The sequence below is a fragment of the Cherax quadricarinatus genome, chromosome 74 (assembly GCF_038502225.1).
Source record: "Cherax quadricarinatus isolate ZL_2023a chromosome 74, ASM3850222v1, whole genome shotgun sequence".
NCBI lineage: Eukaryota > Metazoa > Arthropoda > Malacostraca > Decapoda > Parastacidae > Cherax > Cherax quadricarinatus.
This window is the reverse complement of record NC_091365.1, coordinates 15599229-15618417: the sequence shown is the minus strand read 5'-3', so window position 1 is coordinate 15618417 and position 19189 is coordinate 15599229. Positions and strand designations below refer to the sequence as shown.

General features: G+C 42.4%; 1 protein-coding gene across 3 annotated transcripts in view; it reads left to right on the top strand.

Annotated features, from left to right (window-relative positions):
* LOC128700223 (maltase 2) overlaps window positions 1–18029 on the top strand; it is a gene marked incomplete at its 3' end in the record, with an annotated part of 226798 nt that extends 208769 nt beyond the window's left edge. For all 3 annotated transcript variants that reach the window (XM_070100802.1, XM_070100803.1, XM_070100801.1), the window contains 1 exon segment: window positions 17879–18029. In XM_070100802.1, the coding sequence (XP_069956903.1) occupies window positions 17879–18029 (151 nt within the window).
* Between the last annotated feature and the right edge of the window lie 1160 nt (window positions 18030–19189).

Here is a 19189-nt window from a genome sequence, read left to right as displayed (position 1 = left end):
CAATTACAGTTGGTGTCCCACAGGGAAGTGTCCTTGGCCCTCTTCTCTTTCTCCTATACATAAATGACCTACCAAATGCTTCACAATTACTCAAACCCACACTATTTGCAGATGACACTACATACGTCTTCTCTCACCCGAGCCCAGTCACGCTAGCCAATACTGTAAATACCGAATTACAGAAAATATCTACCTGGATGAGGACTAACAAACTTACACTAAACGTTGACAAAACCTACTTCATTCAGTTTGGTAACAGAGCTACAGATGTCCCTCTTAACATAATGATAAATGGATCACCTATCACAAAGCTAACAGAGGGAAAATTCTTAGGAATCGACCTTGATAATAGACTCAAATTTCATACACATATACATGTACAACAAATTTCTAAGAAAATTTCCAAGACCGTAGGCATACTATCGAAGATACGGTACTATGTTCCAGTCAGCCCTCCTGGCCCTATATCACTCTTATTTACCCCTATCTCACCTATGGAATTTGTGCATGGGGCTCAACAATTAACCATCTCAGACCACTAATTACCCAACAAAAGGCTGCAGTCAGAATGATAACAAATTCCCACTACAGGCAGCACACTCCACCAATATTCAAAACACTAAACCTACTCACCATACAAAACATCCATACTTATTATTGCACCTATTACATACATAGAACACTTAACTCTGATATTAACCCTCCCCTCAAACATCTCCTTGCCAACCTCAACATAACACATGACCATAACACAAGGCACAGATCACTCTTTGATGTTCCTCGTGTCCATCTCACGCTATGCAAAAACTCAATGCACATAAAAGGCCCTAAAATCTGGAATTCATTACCTGTAAATATAAAAGAAACACTACCTGTTTATAAATTCAAGTCTCTTCTCAAAGATCACTTACTCACTCAAAACCAAATAAATACTGAATAACTGAACCTTATAAATTGTATATCTTAAATGTTTCTCACAATTATATCACATAAATGTTAAACCTAAGACCCAATATAACTTTGTTATTTTTTAAATACACTACCTAACAGAATACTCCATTCGACTGAATGTACAGCAATGCATGCAACCATATGACCTGTCTTTGTAATACTCATTTGTACTTTATTGTTATCTGTTTACAATAATGTTTTATCACTGATTACATCATTGCTTAGTTAATCTTAAGCCAGCCCGTAATGCTATGCATACAAGTGGCTTTGGCATGCTGCTCTTACCTGTATTTTTTTTGTACCTCTGTATGTATGCTCAGATTACAAAATAAATAAATAAATAAAAGCAGATAGACAGGGTGCTTGACACAGACAAATACAGTCAGACATGTTTGTGTACCAGTGAAAACAAGGTGAGGGCGATGCTCATCAAATATCACCTGTAATCTTTTCTTATCAGCTGCACCCTCCCCTACCCTCGTGTATGCTCATCAAACATCAGCTCTTATCAGTTATCTTATCATGTCACTGTCAGGGGTGGACTTCGTTTTTCATGCTTCATGGGAACTTATTACCTATTATTATTATTACATATTACTCTTCTTCTCCTCCTCCTCCTCCTCCTCCTTTATTTATTTTATTTATTTATTTTATGTCTTTGCAAACAGTACATTGAGATTTTATATTTACAACAGTGGGTTGCAATGCAAAGAGAGCCTCTATTATGCCTAGGCATTATGGGCCAACTTAACATTATTGGCTTACAGTCTACTTAATACTAAGGATTTTATCATAGTTGTACAGTAGGACAGTAATTATTTCATTGTTGAACAGTAGATTATTAATTATAAGTGAATTAAATTTGTGTAAGACAAAGGATATATTCATAGTCTAAAATGCTTTTTGTGAAAAACAATGGTTCAGTTATATTCCTGTCAACAATGGATAAGAGATTCAAAGTGATTGTTGAAGTTATGATGTGGGAGTACATAGGTGAGTATGTGTGTACTGAGTATTTAGCGTTTAGCCTAGGGTGATTTAAGTGGCTTTAAAAATAAAATAAAATAAAATGGCTATGGCAGGTGTAAATGTCCACCTGTGTTTGTGACAATTTTAGTACAATTTCAGTACCTAATACTAGTGTCAGAACAAAGATTGGTTATAAAATGACAAGAACTTCTACAAATTGTAATTATCAGAACATAAAAATTACATAAAATATGAAAAATAGAAAAAAGGTACATCGGCAACACTTCTGCAAGCAGCAGGACTCGATGTTGCTGTCACATGAGCATCCAGTGCCAACTTCTCGGCCTCACATCTCAGTAAGTACCGATGCTAAAAATATTTTTTATTCTAAAATACTTAAAACAATGTGCTCTTTTTTTTTCTATAAAAAAAACGGATTTTTTTTTTTTTTTTCCCCAAAATATTCAGGGCGCTGCGCGAGTGAACGTATATATACGTTTGGACCGTTCAAGGGTTAAAACAGCAACTTTGCAGTGTATTTTCGTATGTTATTTATGGTTGTATTCTAGTTTTTCTGGTCTCATTTTATAGAATGGAAGACATATTATGGAAATTGAGATGATGTTGATTGGTTTCACAATGAAAAGTACCTTGAAATTGAGTTCAACGTAGCAGAAATGTTCAACTTTGGCAAAAGTTCAAAAAGTAAACAAATCATGCCATGTCCAATACACGTCAACTGGTGAGTCTAATATTCTTTCACAAGTGTGCTTATATTATTTATACAATTTCTACACTGATGCAGTAGTCTGCATAACAGTAAATCTTCTATTTTATGTGAGAATAAAAATTCAAAGTGGAAAGCAAAAGAAATGTAACATAGGCCTAGGGACATGACTAATGAACAGAGGAAATGTTATTTTAGTGCCAGGAATGTCTGTCTTGTTTATTCTGGACCCCATTTGGAAATTGGCATCTTTTGAAATTTGTGTGAAATTGACAGGATTGCCAATTTCTGACCACTTTATTGGATAGTTGAAATCTGTAAATGGGTGGTTTCTTGTACTCATTCGATAGAAAAAATGGAGTTCTAGCAAAATAGTTATGATTTTTGTTGACTGGTACATTGGAATTGGCCGATAATAGGGCTCAAAGTGGGCGAAAGCGCCGATGCGTAAAAATCGTCGAGACTGCTAACTTCACGAGAGCATAATTCTGTAAGTTTTCCATTAAATTTCATACTTTTGGTGTCATTATGATCGAGAAGAGATTCTCTATCATTTCATAAGATTTTTTTTTTCCGAAAAATCTCCGACCCTGAGAACAAGTTTAGGAGAGGGCCTGCCGACCTTGAAGGGCTAATAATTTTCTAAAAAAAAAAAAATGCCTCTGTAACAAGCATTGCCCTAAAAAAAACTAAACAGATCACAGCTAAGACCCTAAACAATCCCTGGCTAACACCCAGAATCCTTAAATCCATTAACACAAAACAGCTATATATGAAAAACAGTACAGAATGGGCCAGATAACAAGACACTATTTTAAACATTACACATCACTCCTTACCAGCCTGATAAGGTCAAAAAAAAATTGTATTATGAGAACAGATTACATAACATAAAAGGTGATATGAAAAAGACCTGGAAAGCCCTATCTGAAATTGTAGGAAATAAAAAGATATTATTATTTTTTTTATTATTATCACACTGGCCGATTCCCACCAAGGCAGGGTGGCCCGAAAAAGAAAAACTTTCACCATCATTCACTCCATCACTGTCTTGCCAGAAGGGTGCTTTACACTACAGTTTTTAAACTGCAACATTAACACCCCTCCTTCAGAGTGCAGGCACTGTACTTCCCATCTCCAGGACTCAAGTCCGGCCTGCCGGTTTCCCTGAATCCCTTCATAAATGTTACTTTGCTCACACTCCAACAGCACATCAAGTATTAAAAACCATTTGTCTCCATTCACTCCTATCAAACACGCTCACGCATGCCTGCTGGAAGTCCAAGCCCCTCGCACACAAAACTTCCTTTACCCCCTCCCTCCAACCCTTCCTAGGCCGACCCCTACCCCGCCTTCCTTCCACTACAGACTGATACACTCTTGAAGTCATTCTGTTTCGCTCCATTCTCTCTACATGTCCGAACCACCTCAACAACCCTTCCTCAGCCCTCTGGACAACAGTTTTGGTAATCCCGCACCTCCTCCTAACTTCCAAACTACGAATTCTCTGCATTATATTCACACCACACATTGCCCTCAGACATGACATCTCCACTGCCTCCAGCCTTCTCCTCGCTGCAACATTCATCACCCACGCTTCACACCCATATAAGAGCGTTGGTAAAACTATACTCTCATACATTCCCCTCTTTGCCTCCAAGGACAAAGTTCTTTGTCTCCACAGACTCCTAGGTGCACCACTCACTCTTTTTCCCTCATCAATTCTATGATTCACCTCATCTTCCATAGACCCATCCGCTGACACGTCCACTCCCAAATATCTGAATACGTTCACCTCCTCCATACTCTCTCCTTCCAATCTGATATTCAATCTTTCATCACCTAATCTTTTTGTTATCCTCATAACCTTACTCTTTCCTGTATTCACCTTTAATTTTCTTCTTTTGCACACCCTACCAAATTCATCCACCAATCTCTGCAGCTTCTCTTCAGAATCTCCCAAGAGCACAGTGTCATCAGCAAAGAGCAGCTGTGACAACTTCCACTTTGTGTGTGATTCTTTATCTTTTAACTCCACGCCTCTTGCCAAGACCCTCGCATTTACTTCTCTTACAACCCCATCTATAAATATATTAAACAACCACGGTGACATCACACATCCTTGTCTAAGGCCTACTTTTACTGGGAAAAAATTTCCCTCTTTCCTACATACTCTAACTTGAGCCTTACTATCCTCGTAAAAACTCTTCACTGCTTTCAGTAACCTACCTCCTTCACCATACACTTGCAACATCTGCCACATTGCCCCCCTATCCACCCTGTCATACGCCTTTTCCAAATCCATAAATGCCACAAAGACCTCTTTAGCCTTATCTAAATACTGTTCACTTATATGTTTCACTGTAAACACCTGGTCCACACACCCCCTACCTTTCCTAAAGCCTCCTTGTTCATCTGCTATCCTATTTTCCGTCTTACTCTTAATTCTTTCAATTATAACTCTACCATACACTTTACCAGGTACACTCAACAGACTTATCCCCCTATAATTTTTGCACTCTCTTTTATCCCCTTTGCCTTTATACAAAGGAACTATGCATGCTCTCTGCCAATCCCTAGGTACCTTACCCTCTTCCATACATTTATTAAATAATTGCACCAACCACTCCAAAACTATATCCCCACCTGCTTTTAACATTTCTATCTTTATCCCATCAATCCCGGCTGCCTTACCCCCTTTCATTTTACCTACTGCCTCACAAACTTCCCCCACACTCACAACTGGCTCTTCCTCACTCCTACAAGATGTTATTCCTCCTTGCCCTATACACGAAATCACAGCTTCCCTATCTACATCAACATTTAACAATTCCTCAAAATATTCCCTCCATCTTCCCAATACCTCTAACTCTCCATTTAATAACTCTCCTCTCCTATTTTTAACTGACAAATCCATTTGTTCTCTAGGCTTTCTTAACTTGTTAATCTCACTCCAAAACTTTTTCTTATTTTCAACAAAATTTGTTGATAACATCTCACCCACTCTCTCATTTGCTCTCTTTTTACATTGCTTCACCACTCTCTTAACCTCTCTCTTTTTCTCCATATACTCTTCCCTCCTTGCATCACTTCTACTTTGTAAAAACTTCTCATATGCTAACTTTTTCTCCCTTACTACTCTCTTTACATCATCATTCCACCAATCGCTCCTCTTCCCTCCTGCACCCACTTTCCTGTAACCACAAACTTCTGCTGAACACTCTAACACTACATTTTTAAACCTACCCCATACCTCTTCGACCCCATTGCCTATGCTCTCATTAGCCCATCTATCCTCCAATAGCTGTTTATATCTTACCCTAACTGCCTCCTCTTTTAGTTTATAAACCTTCACCTCTCTCTTCCCTGATGCTTCTATTCTCCTTGTATCCCATCTACCTTTTACTCTCAGTGTAGCTACAACTAGAAAGTGATCTGATATATCTGTGGCCCCTCTATAAACATGTACATCCTGAAGTCTACTCAACAGTCTTTTATCTACCAATACATAATCCAACAAACTACTGTCATTTCGCCCTACATCATATCGTGTATACTTATTTATCCTCTTTTTCTTAAAATATGTATTACCTATAACTAAACCCCTTTCTATACAAAGTTCAATCAAAGGGCTCCCATTATCATTTACACCTGGCACCCCAAACTTACCTACCACACCCTCTCTAAAAGTTTCTCCTACTTTAGCATTCAGGTCCCCTACCACAATTACTCTCTCACTTGGTTCAAAGGCTCCTATACATTCACTTAACATCTCCCAAAATCTCTCTCTCTCCTCTGCATTCCTCTCTTCTCCAGGTGCATACACGCTTATTATGACCCACTTCTCGCATCCAACCTTTACTTTAATCCACATAATTCTTGAATTTATACATTCATATTCTCTTTTCTCCTTCCATAACTGATCATTCAACATTACTGCTACCCCTTCCTTTGCTCTAACTCTCTCAGATACTCCAGATTTAATCCCATTTATTTCCCCCCACTGAAACTCTCCTACCCCCTTCAGCTTTGTTTCGCTTAGAGCCAGGACATCCAACTTCTTTTCATTCATAACATCAGCAATCATCTGTTTCTTGTCATCCGCACTACATCCACGCACATTTAAGCATCCCAGTTTTATAAAGTTTTTCTTCTCTTTTTTAGTAAATGTATACAGGAGAAGGGGTTACTAGCCCATTGCTCCCGGCATTTTAGTCGCCTCATACGACACGCATGGCTTACGGAGGAAAGATTCTTTTCCACTTCCCCATGGACAATAGAAGAAATAAAAAAGAACAAGAGCTATTTAGAAAAAGGAGAAAAACCTAGATGTATGTATATATATATATGCATGTGCGTGTCTGTGAAGTGATATCCAAACACAAAACTCTCAAATTAACAATTAGATGAACCTCTACTCCCACCAAATGAAGCAGCAAACAGACTCAATGTTATCTTCTCCACCATAGGAAAGAATCTAGCGAGCAAAATTCCAAGCTCAGACACCCATCCATCACGGGTACCTACCTGAAAACACTATTCCTAGCTCCAACCAACCCAACAGAAGTCTTGCTCTTCATCAACACCCTTAAAAACAAGGCAGGAGATATGAATAACTTTCCACCTTTTATGTACAAAAAAAAGCTTCTCTAGTACTGTCACCAGTTATTGCAACACTTTCCTCTTTAAGGGGGGCTCCTTGTCATGGTAAAGAGGCTATCAGTCTGAGGAATTGGACCTCTTGGTCTTCTTCCTCTGATCAAACCTAATTACCCCTAATCCCCCCCTTTCCTATCCCATCCTCCCATTTTCTTTTCCTCCTCCTCCTCCCCTCCCCTCCCTTTTTTCCTTCCTCTTTTTGGCCTTTGGAATTTTTCTCACAGGCACACTAGTTCCTAGGGGAAAGGGTACCAGGGTCCATCCTATTCCATTGAGTTTCTTGGCGGTGGTGTAGTTTGCTGTGGAATCTGGATCACCTGGGGATGTCCCAATCCCTCTCCGGTGGGTGTCTTTTGGGCGATGGGTGTATCTCTGGAGGCTGCCTTTCAGATTCCAGGGGTGGTGGCCAAAGGAGGTATGCTTTCTGGCGGATGTCCGGCCGCCCTCTCTTTGTCCACCGAGGTAGCTCGGCAGATGTGAAGTTGCTATCCCAGATTGCTGATTTACTCGCATGAAGGGTAGGGTAGGGCATAGCATGGGTTCCATGCTGCATCTGCGCTACTTGCGGTGCTGAAGTCATCTTGGGCACGGAGGGAGATTTCTGGCCCTTTCATTCCTCCTAGGAACTATCCCTCCCCAGTCCCCCCCTTTTTTTTATTCTTTTTCTTTTTTTTTTTCCTTAAGAACAAAAAAGAAGTAACCTAACCATGGAAGACCCAATCCATGACCCCGGGCCCCTTCTTGTTACTGCACCCCATTCTGACCCCGCCTCATCTTTTGACCACTCTTCGGACACTCCTAATGCCCCTGTAATGCTGTAATGCTGGTGCTGTTTCATCATCCGCTTCAGGTGCCGGGGTTTCGACTGACTCCTTCGATTTCTCTGACCTCCGCTCTCCTTTGACTATGCTTCCGACCTCTCCCTCTACAGTGCGGGAATTTTCAAATCGCCAACCCGTCCCACGTCAGACCAACTCTGGTCCCACTCCTAAACGCCAACGAAATTTTGCCACCTCGTTCTACTCAGAAAAGACCGACACATCATGCTCTCCCTTTCCACGCTCAGTTCCAGAATGCACAATGGACTAAATACTTTACAACAGACTTCCTCTGTTGCCTATCTTTCTGACCATAGTATTGGCAAAGTGCTCCTACACCGCACAAAATGCGTGCTAAAGGAATAACAGGAAAAGTCGGTCGATGGATCTATAATTTCCTCACTAACAGAACACAGAGAGTAGTCGTCAACAGAGTAAAGTCCGAGGCAGCTACGGTGAAAAGCTCTGTTCCACAAGGCACAGTACTCGCTCCCATCTTGTTCCTCATCCTTATATCCGACATAGACAAGGATGTCAGCCACAGCACCGTGTCTTCCTTTGCAGATGACACCCGAATCTGCATGACAGTGTCTTCCATTGCAGACACTGCAAAGCTCCAGGCAGACATCAACCAAATCTTTCAGTGGGCTGCAGAAAACAATATGAAGTTCAACGATGAGAAATTTCAATTACTCAGATATGGTAAACATGAGGAAATTAAATCTTCATCAGAGTACAAAACAAATTCTGGCCACAAAATAGAGCGAAACACCAATGTCAAAGACCTGGGAGTGATCATGTCGGAGGATCTCACCTTCAAGGACCATAACATTGTATCAATCGCATCTGCTAGAAAAATGACAGGATGGATAATGAGAACCTTCAAAACTAGGGAGGCCAAGCCCATGATGACACTCTTCAGGTCACTTGTTCTATCTAGGCTGGAATATTGCTGCACACTAACAGCACCTTTCAAGGCAGGTGAAATTGCCGACCTAGAAAATGTACAGAGAACTTTCACGGCGCGCATAACGGAGATAAAACACCTCAATTATTGGGAGCGCTTGAGGTTCCTAAACCTGTATTCCCTGGAACGCAGGAGGGAGAGATACATGATTATATACACCTGGAAAATCCTAGAGGGACTAGTACTGAACTTGCACACGAAAATCACCCACTACGAAAGCAAAAGACTTGGCAGACGATGCACCATCCCCCCAATGAAAAGCAGGGGTGTCACTAGCACGTTAAGAGACCATACAATAAGTGTCAGGGGCCCGAGACTGTTCAACTGCCTCCCAGCACACATAAGGGGGATTACCAACAGACCCCTGGCAGTCTTCAAGCTGGCACTGGACAAGCACCTAAAGTCAGTTCCGGATCAGCCGGGCTGTGGCTCGTATGTTGGTTTGCGTGCAGCCAGCAGCAACAGCCTGGTTGATCAGGCTCTGATCCACCAGGAGGCCTGGTCTCAGACCGGGCCGCGGGGGCGTTGACCCCCGGAACTCTCTCCAGGTAAACTCCAGGTAAACACCATGTTGGTAAAGATATTTCCTTTCACACTTTCAAGAGCGGTACCCGCATCATCACTGTCCAGAATGCCACCCAAGCTAGTGATATTTCTATTTCACATATCGATACTATTCCTGTCACTGTCGAAAAACATCATTCCCTCAATTCTTGTAGTGGTACTGTTATTCTGCCCCATACCATAATCCAACAAAATTTCCAGACATGTGGCAATGACATTCTCAAACAGCTGGAACTCCAAGATCTCCCAATCCTCAAAGTAGACACTTGCGTCCTTCCTGCCTGTGGGCGGAGACATTGCCCTTGCAATGTGGCTCGAATAACTTTCAACAGTTGTGAACTCCTCTGTTTATGTAGCAGGACATCATTTACATGTTCGAAAGGTGATCCCTACACTGCAACAGTGTAAAAACTGCTGGTGATTTGGTCACCCTGCGAAATATTGCAGATCTATAGCCGAATGCCCAGTCTGTGGTGCTGATGACCATTCTAATATGTCTTGTAGTCGATCTCTCTCTTGCCTTAATTGTCATGAGGCTCACCCTTCTTACTCTCACCATTGCCAGGTCTACTTGAATGAGCGAAAAATTCGTTGCCTCAAAGAAGCTGTAGGTCTCCCTTGTTCTATGGCAGTTTCTTAACCGCCTCCAAGGGAGACTGCCCTGTATTTCTTATTCTCGTGTTTCTAAGCATCCCCCCCACTTCTGCGGCCCCATTTTCTGCAACTTCCTCTGTGGTTATGCCTCCCATAGTCATTCCTGTCTAATTCTTTTGCTGTCCTGGGCTCAGAAGTCCCTACTTCAACACCTCAGTCTGTTCTCACTTCTTCATGTTCTCCCTCACAAGCCCTGGTATCGACAAGACCTCGTACGACACCACCTCCCAATCATCCCTCTACTTCTCAGAAGTCCAAAAAATCTCCATTGCTCAAATCTCCTTTAACTTCTCCTTCCCTTTTTCCACCTCCTCATTTTACCTTCCCGGTCTCTGTACCTAGTTCTTCCCCTCTCACTGGCTCTGTTACAAGTGTGGAGGTTCACCCTCCTCCTCATGCTGTGCCTTCCTCCTCTGTCCCCTCCCAAGTTTCTTCCTCTTCTGCCCCCTCCCAGGTTTCTGCCTCTCCAGTTCCTTCCACCCTTTCGGCCCCCCCTACTTTGGTACAGTCCATTATGGTTCCAATCTTTACTCGCCGCCCTCCTTCCATCTCCAGTATTGTCTCCCATATGACGTCTTTGAATTCCGAAACACTTGAAGCTATCTCTGAATGTATTGCATAGATCAAACCATGAATGGGCACTGATCCACCCCTGTTCCTTCTCTTTCCTCTCCTCCATCTGTGGAACTCCTTTCTTTGCAGCACACCGTTCCTTCGCTGCTTGAACGTTTTCCACTACCGCCGCATGTGGACTTTTCTAACCCCTCTAGTCTGTAGGTACCCTTACCTGCAGATTTCTGGTAGCTTTATCGTTGCCAATCATGGCCTATTTACAGTGGAATATACGTGGCCTCGGGTAATCGGGGTGAGCTTCAGATGTTGCTCTCCCAGTTTTTCCCTGTTGGTGTTTGCTTACAAGAACCAAAATTACACTCTGCTGTTATCTATCCCATCTCAGGCTATAATTTATTGTATTCTTCAGATCCTTTTAGTGATAGGACCTTCAATGAAAGTGCCCTTCTTCTACGCACTGATATTCCGTACCTTCGGCTATTTGTTCATACTTCGCTGCATTACACAGCAGCCCATATCCACTAGCATAGGTGGTATACACTCTGTTCTTTGTATCTCTCTCTCCTTCTCGGGCATCATCTATCCCAGATGTTGCCTTTCTTGTTTCATCCTTACTGCCACCACTTCTGTTACTTGGCGATTTTAATGCCCATCATTTCCTCTGGGGGTCTCACTGTGATTCCCATGGCATTCAGTTGGAGGCTTTTCTTGCTTCCCACCCCCTCCATGTTTTAAATACAGGTACTCCCACCCATTTTGATCCTCGTACTCATACTCATTCTCTTGCATTGATCTCTTTCTGCTCTTCCTCTACCGCACTCGACTTCACCTGGACTGTTCTCCCAGTCTTGCATGACAGCAATCATTTTCCAATCATTCTTACTTCTCCTTCATATTCACCACCTCTTCATACCCCATGCTGGCAATTTGATCAAACAAATTGGGACCTTTACTCGCAACTAACTGCTTTTAGTGAGGTTCCTTCTTCGTCCTCCATTGATGAGCTTTTACACCTCTTCTCGTCCTCAGTTTTAACCGCAGCTTCTTATTCTATACCCACACCTCGGGCAGGCATTTTCAGAAGTACGTGCTTTGGTGGTCTCCTGCTTGTGCTCGTGCAGTACATTTGAAATGCGCTGTGTGGGGCAGGTACCGGTACAGTAAAACCGCTGAGAGACATTTTGATTTTAAGCAGAAGCGTGCAGTTGCTCACCGTGTCGTCCGTGACGCTAAATGCACTTGCTGGCGAAATTGTTTCCACCATCACCTCTGTTTCCTCTGAGTGCAGTCTGGAAAAAAGTGCAGAAATTGAGTGGTAAATACTCTCCTGACCAGCTCCTGTTCTGTGGGTCGCTCGTGTTGATATAGCAAACCCATGGAAATTGGCAATCGTCTGGTCCATATCTCTGGGGGGTGGGGGCTCCATCTGTGCCCCTCGTTTCTTTCCTCAAAGTCTGCCAGAGAGTTAGCACCCTTGGACTTTTCTTCTCTCAAAGAAGAACTGTATAATGCGCCTTTTACACTTCAGGAACTGGATGCGACACTCTCAGCTTGCCGATCATCAGCAGCTGGGCCTGACAACATTCATATTCGGATGTTACAACATTTACATCAGTCAGCCCTTGCAGTCCTCTTACACCTCTTGAATCTTATTTGGTCACAAGGAGTTCTTCCCTAGCTGTGGAAATCTGCCATTATTCTCCCTTTCCGCAAACCAGGTACTGCGGGACATGCCTCCCACTATCGTCACATTGCTCTTACCAGTGCAGTTTGCAAAGTGATGGAACGTCTGGTAAATCGACGTTTAATGTGGTATTTAGAGAGACACGGCAGTCTCTCCACTAGTCAGTATGGCTTTCGTAAGGGCCGTTCTACCATAGACCCCTTACTATGCTTGGATACGTATGTTCGTTATGCCTTTGCGAATAACCACTCAATTATTGCCATATTTTTTGACCTTTAGAAGGCATATGACACAACTTGGAGGTATAATATTTTGGCCCAAGCCCACTCCTTAGGACTCCGAGGCAATCTACCATCCTTCCTTAAGAACTTTTTAACTGACAGACATTTCCGTGTTCGGGTTAATAATGTGCTCTCCCCAGACTTAGTCCAAGCTGAAGGTGTCCCCAAGGGATGTGTTCTGAGCACAACACTTTTTCTCCTTGCTATAAATGATTTGGCCTCTAGTCTTCCATCCAATATTTGGTCATCACTCTATGCTGATGACTTCGCTATTGCTTGTGCAGGTGCAGACTGTCGCCTCATTACAGTTTCTCTCCAGCATGCGGTTGACCGTGTTTTCAATTGGGCCACCACACATGGGTTTAAATTTTCCAGTACCAAAACTCACCAAATTACTTTCACTAGACGCTCTGTCATCTCCGATCATCCTTTGTAACTCTATGGCTCGTGTATCCTGAACATGATAGTCAGGTTTATAGGCCTTCTATTTGACTGTAGGTTATCCTGGAAACCTCACATTACCTCTCTGAAGGCAACTTGTCACAGCCGGCTGAACCTTCTTAAAACCCTTGCTCATCTTTCATGGGGAGCTGATCGTCGAACTCTCCTTCGCCTACATTCAGCCCTCATTTTATCGAAACTCGATTATGGTGATCAGATCTATTCAGCGGCCTCTTCTACTACTCTCTTGAGCCTTTATCCCATCCATCACCAGGGATCACGTTTGTGCCTTGGAGCTTTTCGCTCTTTCCCTGTTGAGAGCCTCTATGCAGAAGCGAATGTTCCATCTTTGTCCGATCGCCGTGATGCCCATTGCCTTCGCTACTATGTTCTCTCATGATCTCCACACTCCTTCCATATATAGAATAGTCACCGATGTTAGTAGACATTCTTTATTTGTTCATCACCCCTGTTTGCTCCACCCCTTTTCTCTTCGCCTACATTCGCTCTTGTCTTACCTTCAGTTACCACCTTTCTTTGTTCATGTAGCATCTCGCTTTTCCCTGCCCTCCCTGGGAAGTTCCAGCTGTTTGAGTCTGTTCTTTCTCACTCCCTTGCTTGAAAGCCCAACTGCCTACGGTAGCTTCCCGCTCTCTTTTTCTTGACCACTTCCGCTCTCATTCTTAGGCCATCACAGTGTACACAGATGGCTATAAGTCTTCTGATAGCATCGGATTCGCAGCAGCGTTTCCGGACAGTGTCATGCGAGGACATTTAGTTTCCTCGGCTAGCATTTTTACAGCTGAATTGCATGCCATTCTTGCAGCACTTATCCATATTGCTTCTATGCCTGTGTCATCATTTGTGGTTGTCTCAGACCCCCTTAGTGCTCTACAGGCTATACGAAAATTTGATACACCTCACCTCCTAGTTCTCCGTATCTAACTTTGGCTATGCTGTATCTCTACCAAGCATAAAGATACATGTATTGTCTTTTGTTGGATCCCTGGTCATGTTGACGTACAGGGCAATGAACAGGCACACACTGCTGCACAGTCAGCAGTACATGACCTACCAGTTTCATATAGAGGTGTTCCATTTATGGACTATTTTGCTGTAATAGCTACCCACCTTCACACCCATTGGCAACAACGTTGGTCTAATCTACTCGGTAACAAACCTCATTCTATTAAACTGAGTATAGGTTACTGGCCGTCTTCTTGTCATCAGTGTCAAGGTTGGGAGACTACTCTCTCCCGTCTACGCATTGGCCACACTCATCTTACTCTTGGGTATCTCATGGAGAGGCACCCTCTTCCTCTCTGTGAGAAGTGTCAGGTTCCAGTATCGGTTAGCCACATTCTGTTAGACTGCCCCATCTATCAACAAGCACGCAGAATTTTCCTCCAACGTCGTCTCCTCCCTACTACTCTCTCTTTACCTTCCCTTCTTGCTGATGGACCCTCCTTTAATCCTGACTCTCACTGACTTGACAACAACCGACTTATTCCACAAACTCGAATGATGATGATACCTTTCGCACTCCCCTCAGATCTTTCTACCTCAGTCTCTTGCTACCCTCTACCCCTGCACTATCCACTGCCTCACTGTTCTCCGTAACCTACTAATCATCCCTCTCCCTTTTGCCACCTGATACCCTCGCTTCCTTCCTGCCCTGTAGCGCTGTATAGCCCTTGTGGTTTAGTGCTTCTTTTTGATTATAATAATAAGGCAACACTCTTTAACAAATCCATCGAATCTTCCACCTTCCCAGGAATTCTCAAAATAGCGTGAAGTGATAGAAAAGTTTGAGAGTGGTATGAAGGTGATGGAACTTGCCAGTATACAGTTGACCCTAAGAGAGTTCTGGAGGAATCACTTCACTATCCTCCATTGCATAAGCCTTATAGGTAAGGCTTGGAAGGGAGTGACTTCTAGGAATTTGAACTCTGCTTGGAGAAAACTGTGGCCAGATTGTGTCCAAGAGAGGGATTTGGAAGGGTTTGAGGCTGACCCGGACCCTGCAGACCGTGTGGGCTTTATTGTGGCACAGGGGAAGTCCCTGGAGTTGGAGGTGAGTGGTGAGGATGTGGAAGAGTTGGTGGAGGACCACAGGGAAGAGCTAACCACTGAAGAGCTGCAAGAGCTTCATCTCGAACAGCAACAGACTGCAGCTGAGGAACTTGCTTCAGAGGAGGAGGAGGAAGAGGGAGTAAAGGAGGTGCCTTCTTCAGAGATTAAAGAGGTGCGTGCAATGTGGACTAGGGTGCAAGCTTTTGTAGAGAAATGCCACCCTGACCAAGCTGAAACAAGCCATATCTGCAACATGTTTAGTGACAAAACCCTGTCCCACTTCAGGGAAATCTTAGAGATGCCAGAAACAGAGCACTCTGGACAGTTATTTTGTGAGACAGGGGTCCAGTGACTCAAGCTGGTCCTAGTGGCAATAAAAGACAAAGAAGGGAAGTAACCCCAGAGAAGGCTTTGCTACCTAAAGTCTTTATGGAGGGGGATTCCCCTTCCAAACACTAACTCCTCCCTCTTTCCTCCTCCCTATCTTCCAGAAGCCAGCATTAGCCTTCAGTAAAGGTATGTAATACTTACATAATTGTTAAAAAAGATTATGTTTTTGTGAATATTTTTGTTTGGAATGGATTAATTGTACGTTCAAGAAATGGCAAAGTATTTTATCCACAGTGGTATATTACAGACCATTCTGGAGAAATACCCTGACTTTGCTAGCTGTAAATAATGCATTACCATGTGTGTGCGTGTGGGTGCGTGTGGGTGCATGTGTGGGTGCATGTGTGTGTGCATGTGTGGGTGCATGTGTGTGTGCATGTGTGTGCGCGTGTGTGTGTGTGTGTGTGCACGTGTGTGTGCGCGTGCACGTGCACGTGTGTATGCATATACAGTGGACCCCCGGTTAACGATATTTTTTTCACTCCAGAAGTATGTTCAGGTGCCAGTACTGACCGAATTTGTTCCCATAAGGAATATTGTGAAGTAGATTAGTCCATTTCAGACCCCCAAACATACATGTACAAACGCACTTACATAATTGGTCGCATTCGGAGGTGATCGCTATGCGGGGGTCCACTGTATTTGTACACTCGTGTGCATATGTCTGTGCATGCGCCCTCGTGTGTGTGTGTGTGTGTGTGTGTGTGCGTGCGTGCGCTAATGTGGGTGTATGACCCACTTAATATTTGTATTTACAACTCATTACAATTGTGACCAGGTGTGGACGTATCAGTGGCTCATTACTTTGTAATTTGTTCATGACTGTAACCATGTATAGGAGTGAGGCTGATTCATTACCTTTGTAACTTGCCATGATTGTGACCAGATCTACCTGAAGTTCATTACCTTTGTAACTAGTTCAGCTATCATAACTTTGGGGTCCAGTCCCTGGACCCATTGTGTACCTTTGTAATTTTTTGACCACCACCCACAGGATGGGTATGGGGTGCATAATAAAGATATTAAACTAACTTCCAGAGCAGGCCTTATCACACTGTGTATGCCACTATGATTCTTAAATCTCTTAAACCAACATTTGCTGGCCTTAAATTCACCAATATGAACACTAGTTCCAGGTATTTTTTCCTGTTAACCTGGGTGTTAGTCGACTGGTGTGGGTTGCATCCTGGGGGACAAGATTAAGGACCCCAATGGAAATAAGTTAGTCCTCAATGACACGCTGACTTTCTTGGGTTATCCTGGGTGGCTAACCCTCTGGGGTTAATTGTTTCTTGGTATTCTCAATAAGCCACACCAATAACAGTCTCTCCACATCTTTGAGTAGTACAGCTGACCATGGTGCAGCAGCAGCTGACGTGGTACAATAGTATTTCTCACCCTTTTTACCACAGGGTTGGCACTATAAGCTTTCTCTGGGCCCATGGTGGCTTATTTAGCAGTTACAGGCACTAAAAACACTGGAATAATACAAAATTTATCGAATGAATGCGTGCAACCATTCATCCTGGCTTGTAAACAATGTCACACTAGCTCAGCTGAGACGCTCAGGCCAGACGGACCAGACGGCCACGTTCAGGACAAATGATTTAAGTCGAGTTTTTCAATGTAGGTCAGGGTCAAATTTTTATGCTGACAAGCATCGTAAGTCTGTTTTAACTTAGGTTGAGGGCATCGTAAGTTGGGGGTCCACTGTATTGTATAAGAATTATTTTTGGGAGGTGCAGTGGAAAACATCCCAACTGGGTTGACAGATCCCACCCAGTAACTTTCCTTCCCCATATTCACTCTAGTACCATTCCTGCACATGAATGATAAAAAAAAAAAAAATTGTATTTGTAAACCTATAGAAAGTACGTGTATTAGTATATACCAATGTTGGGATTAAGCTGTGTAGGTTAAGCACTGTTACTGTTTCCCTACAGCAGACAAAAGTCACACAGGTCATGAACAATGAGAGGTGTGCATCTCTCAATGAATATTCGTTGTTTGATTAAGCCCTATTTTAAGAATTAGTTTCATTGGCTAGTAGTTTACAGGTAACATGCAGTCTTAATAACTCTCATATAGTCAATAGGCTTTAAACCTAATGAACCATAAACCTGGCAGACCTGAGCCTGGATGAACCTGTGGCTGCTGACTCTGGTATCACTGACCCCGATGACTACGGCTACCTTAACCACACTTACACCGTGGACCAACCAGAGACCTTCACTGTGCTGCACGAGTGGAGACAACTACTCGACCTGTACACAGACAAGTGAGTCCCTCCCATCATCCTAATTTAAATGAGAAATGATGTACATAAGTTCTTCTCCAGACTAAAACATTCACAGGACTGATGCTGTGTGTTTAGTTTTGCATATTTTGTTTATAAATTTTTCAATGCTAGACTAATTATAATACAGTATTTTTCAATAATAAAAAATAGAATAAAATCAAATTTTGCAAATTTCAAGCTTTATCTATGTGGTTTTTAAGTAAAAAAAAAAAAATTTTTGAGCATGACTGTCTAAAAATTTATTTTATGTACTAGAAATATGTTCAAACAGCCTCTGTTTTAGAAACATAAAGTTAGTAACTAAAACTTGGCACAATATTGTTATAACTGTTGAGCTTACTAACAGTAAGGCACTGTTGTGATGGTCACTTGTTTATATAATTGATTGGAAATCTGCCATAACATGGATGTAAAGGTGTAATGTAAACAGGAATGTATATAAAGATGTGATGTGCATGGGGCTCGTCACGTGTCAGGTCAGCTGTTCTTAGCCTCAGTGTGGGGTAGCAATGAAACGAGTACCTGAAGAAGAATGAGGCTTGACAGTGGTACACTGCCTGACCTTACAACACAAGTACATGAAGAATGAGGTGAGACAGCCTCTAAACACTGACCTCACAACAAATGTTGCAGACTTTGCTGACTTTACTTAATTCTACTTTACTAAACTTTTATCTTACCTGAATATTGGGAAGACAAGTCTTCTCTAATCCTCTCAATACTGCTAGAGCCCAAAGACCACTTCCTTCTCAGTTAATACATACAACAGTTACCAGCACACTTCGTATATTCTTGGTATTATTAATTATATTGCAGAATAAAGATACTTAAGATTTTATTGCACTATTTAAAGTACTAAATTAAAACACTAAATTTTTGTGCTTAACACTTGTCCAATAAGAAAAGGATCAGATACTGCTAGATATCTAGAAACAAAAAGTTATGTATTTGAAATAAAAGAAAATGGAAAGATACAATTAACTTACAGAATATCAACTTACTCAAAATAAGATTCCACCTTCCATAGAGATTTTAGTCCAAATTCCAGCTGTTCCCTTTCCCAGGGAAGCTCACCTTTTTTACCCAGACATGAGCTCTCTTCTACAGCATATTTCTTGCATGGCTCAAGGAAATAAAAA